Source organism: Bidens hawaiensis, unplaced genomic scaffold (genome assembly GCF_021521415.1).
Source record: "Bidens hawaiensis isolate Kalapana, Puna unplaced genomic scaffold, B.hawaiensis_p1.1 tig00018597_1, whole genome shotgun sequence".
NCBI classification, from domain to species: Eukaryota; Viridiplantae; Streptophyta; class Magnoliopsida; order Asterales; family Asteraceae; genus Bidens; species Bidens hawaiensis.
This window is the reverse complement of record NW_027492817.1, coordinates 86,506-90,571: the sequence shown is the minus strand read 5'-3', so window position 1 is coordinate 90,571 and position 4,066 is coordinate 86,506. Positions and strand designations below refer to the sequence as shown.

The window sequence follows — 4,066 nt, the reverse complement described above, 5'->3', positions numbered from 1 at the left end:
AATCAAAATCTATCAAAAGCATAACTTCGAGGGCGCTTGACTCACTTAAATAGGATAAAACTAGGTTAGTTATACGAATGCTCAATGAGGTATATCCGGATTCCACGTATGCTCCTCACTTTTCAAAAGTTACAAGTATACTCCCAATACTTTTGCAACGGGTAGCACGAATGCTCCTTCGAGTGGATGGGCATTAGTTCTTTCGGTTTAGTATGCTCCTACCTTTTTTCTGCAAACCTGATTAGCAAAGCACACGACTCCCAATGGCTTCATATCATCATGACACTATCGAGTATCAAGAATGATCTCTACACTTTCAACTGCATTGGTAATCATGGCCTCAGTTAATCTCTCGCTACCATCGATCAACCATCTTTTTAATACTTTCTAAGTAAACTATCTTGAGAATAACAAGCGATATTTAGACAGGTCGTGTAACTAGATTATCCAAGGTTCAATTCTATCTTGATAAGAATTTTATTCTGAAACAATACATAAACGTAAAGCTTCTTGTCATCGATTATTCAGACACATCAAATACATAATTATATGTTTAAAAAGAATACTATGAAGTGCCTAAAGAACAAATTTAGTCTCCTCACAATAAAACAAGCATATGCTTCACCTGAGAATGTTGATTTGCAGCCAACAAGGGTATGTTTAGATGGTGTTTTGAGTTATATAGTTTTCTTTGCAGGCTCGTCATCAACCGATGCTGTAAAATTACGCCTTTCATCTGAGCTGGCGGTTATAACTGGCATCCAAACATCAGCTGTATCACTCAGCAGGGACTTCACCTCCACATCAGCTGAAGATATCATCTCATCCACATGTGCCAGCTTGGCAGATAGTTTGTCCAACTCAGCAGCTATCTCCAGCTGTAAGTTAACAAACACAGGGTTTTAAATGTGGCGGGAGAAAATGGTAAACAAGCAAGGGCGCTCGTGAGCTACTTGATATCGGCTCACTATAGGCTTGAATCGAGCCGAGCTTAAATTAGCACGAGTTTAAAAATAAGCCATTTAATAAACAAGTCTGGGCCCGAGCATCACTTAGCAAGCTCGACTAAGGCTCACAAGCCTAAACAAGCCTTTATTTACATAAATTTATTTAACATATTAAATATACATTTACATAATTATTACTGTGTAGAAAATTATTATAAAATAACTAAATTATACATCGTTTCTTATACTTAAAAACTATATTTATAAATCATTATAAATAAATTAACATTAAATGAGCTAGATCTTGAATTGCTCACAAGCCAAGCTCAGGCTTTAGAAATTGAGCTCAAAATGAGCTGGGCTCATTACACCCATATTCCGGTCTAAAACTCAGTTTATTTCAAAAAAATAATTGCGTATGATGAAGTTTAATAATAATTAGTAAAAGATGACTTAGGAGGTATTTAACATTAGTAATGCGCAATGTGTGACTATCAACCCATTAGAAATAAAACATAATTTAAAATGACACATTCATAAGTAAATGAAGCGAAATCGCCACCTGGACAGGTCAAGGAAGATAAGCAGGAGATTAGAGTACCACACCAATAACATTTTGTTAAATGGTAAACGGTCGGTAATTTTAAACTGTTTTACCTTAAAAACTGGTTGATTTGGGTAATATTTTATCTCTAACAGGTCATATGAGTAAAAATAACACAAATATTCTCAAAATTCAAAAATTGACGATATGATGTAGACGGACCACCATGAACTGATATTAGAAACATATATCATTTTGACCCATTATATAACATGCTTGACCCGTCAAATTTTCCACCAATGGTACAAAGAAAGTGTGAGCCTATGTACCTCATCAAGATTTTGTGTAGGCTTTGAAGGAACCTTGGTAACTTCTAACCCCAGTGCTTCAATCTTTGCACGCAATTCAACTTCTTCTTGATTACTCAATGATTCCACCTGAAAAACTCAAAACCATCGGATCACTAAACAATGTTTATAGTCAAAAAGTTAAACATTTTAATATACCAAGTGTCTACACCAATAACAAACTCTTCCTCGGATGCACTATTACAAAATTTCTTCTAATTTTTACCATAAAAAACATTAGTAGAGTCAAACTTCTTTTCTTTTTAAAACAGCTAATATTTTACTCCTAAATCCACCTGGCCCGCCTACTGCAGGATTTAAACCCTCAACGAACAAAATTATGGAGCACCTATAACACTACCAAATATCATCCGTTAAGATTGCTCAGGTGGGTGTGGTTTCTCCATCCTACTACCACACAGTGCCGAAAATGCTCCAGTTGTGGTCACTTCGGCTACTTCATCAACTCTTACCGAAAATCTATACACACTCTACACCACTCATCCATCCCATGACCTGTCTCTCAACAATTTACCCAACTATATGCCCTAAGATACGCACACCAACTGCGCTAGCCTGCTACAATTATGGTGACCCAGCTCATCTTTGCAGCGCATGCCCAAGACTTACCTACTAAATCAAAACCAAACCAACCAGTTCCAAGTATATCAAGCTCAACCATCCCAAACCCAAGCTCAAGTCAAGCAAACTCAACCAATACAAGACCAACCTCTCCAAGCTATTCAAACCCAACCGAGTCAAACCAATCAACCTCAAGAAACTCAAGCCAATCAGGGTGCACAAGGGCATGTGCACTACATCAACGCCAATGAGTTTCAGCTAAGAAATCATGGAACCACCCCACACTAGTCTTCTTTATCTTCTTTTCGTAATTTTCTTTCATTTAAATGTATTCGTCATAACTCTTGCAATTGAATTCTTCAAAGTTGTCTCTAAAGTTATGCTGAATTTGGTTATTTAATATTCATTGATCTATTTTCAGTGGTTATGACCGGTTCGTTTACTTAAAACCGGGGCTATGGTTATAGTTATATAATAGAAGCCATATGTACACAATAACTCCAAGTTTTTATTTACACCAAACGATTTGTCTATTCATTTAGCATTTCCGCTCAATGTCTCGTCTATCTATTTTGTTATTTTTGAGTTGGATGTTTCACCTATTTTGTTATTCTTAACCTTAATGTTTCGATTATCTATTATGTTATTCTGGAGTTTGATTTTGTTTCATCTATTTTGTTATTCTTAATCCATTGATTTCAGTTTAATTAATGTTGAGTTGGGTTAATTCAGTTATTTGGTCACCCCTAGAAGTTGCTGTTGATGTCCGTCCGAAACATATAAGCATATATTACAGACGAATCACAATTGAGCAATAACAAATATAAAATTAAAATTGAAGGGTGAATAAAATTAAACCTAGAACAAAAAGAAACCGAATTGGCAATTGGCATAGGTTCGTCAAATACCCAGATGATAAATATGAATGGATATTGCAAATACAACAAAACAACGATGTCAATAGATTGAAAAGCAGATGGTGTAACCTGTTGGAGGAGATGTGAGAGGAGGCCGAACAGCTGCTGAGTGTCTGGGACTGATGTTGATGATGATGATGATGATGATGATGATGATGATGAAGGATTTGTTTCTTCACCCATTCTTTTTATTTTGTTGGACTGATGAATGATTTTGATTTCGATCTTGATTTCTTCACGATCCAGGCCTTTTATTATTCTCAAATTTCAAATATCTATCTATGTTTGGATGTTATATAGTTTTTATTAATCTCAATTTTTTTTTTCGGGGAAGGTTAACGTACAATGAAATTAACGCCGCTCCTTACAGGTTTCTAGAAAAACGTTTTTAGCTGGAAAACTCACATTTTTTCGAGAAAAATTAAACATTTTCGTCTCAAACATTTTTGTAACCTTAGATCAGACCTTTATGAACTTTTTTAAGTAAAAACATCAATTATTGAGGTCGTCGGAACTCTAAAGCTATTGTCGGAATCGATTGGTGGTGGTTGGTTGGTCGTGAATCAGTTAGTGGTGGTGGTGGTGTTCAGGTTGAGTTTACCTGCAAAAAATGTGACTTTTTCGGACAAAATTGTAATTTCGGCGACCTGCAAGTAGCGGTGTTAGGATTCTCTTAGTTACGGACCATTGGGAACAAACAAGTTAAAGTTGGACCGTCAACAACCAATT

At 35.8% G+C, this 4,066-nt stretch overlaps 1 protein-coding gene across 1 annotated transcript; it reads right to left on the bottom strand.

Moving 5' to 3' along the window:
• Positions 1 to 444: 444 nt before the first annotated feature.
• LOC143556502 (uncharacterized) lies at positions 445 to 3,557 on the bottom strand. Its single transcript, XM_077045802.1, has 4 exons — positions 3,496 to 3,557; positions 3,407 to 3,462; positions 1,821 to 1,928; positions 445 to 878 (listed from the first exon to the last, which is right to left on the bottom strand). The coding sequence occupies exons 1-4, from the start codon at positions 3,518 to 3,520 to the stop codon at positions 678 to 680; spliced, it is 390 nt and encodes a 129-aa protein (XP_076901917.1). The 5' UTR covers positions 3,521 to 3,557; the 3' UTR covers positions 445 to 677.
• Between the last annotated feature and the right edge of the window lie 509 nt (positions 3,558 to 4,066).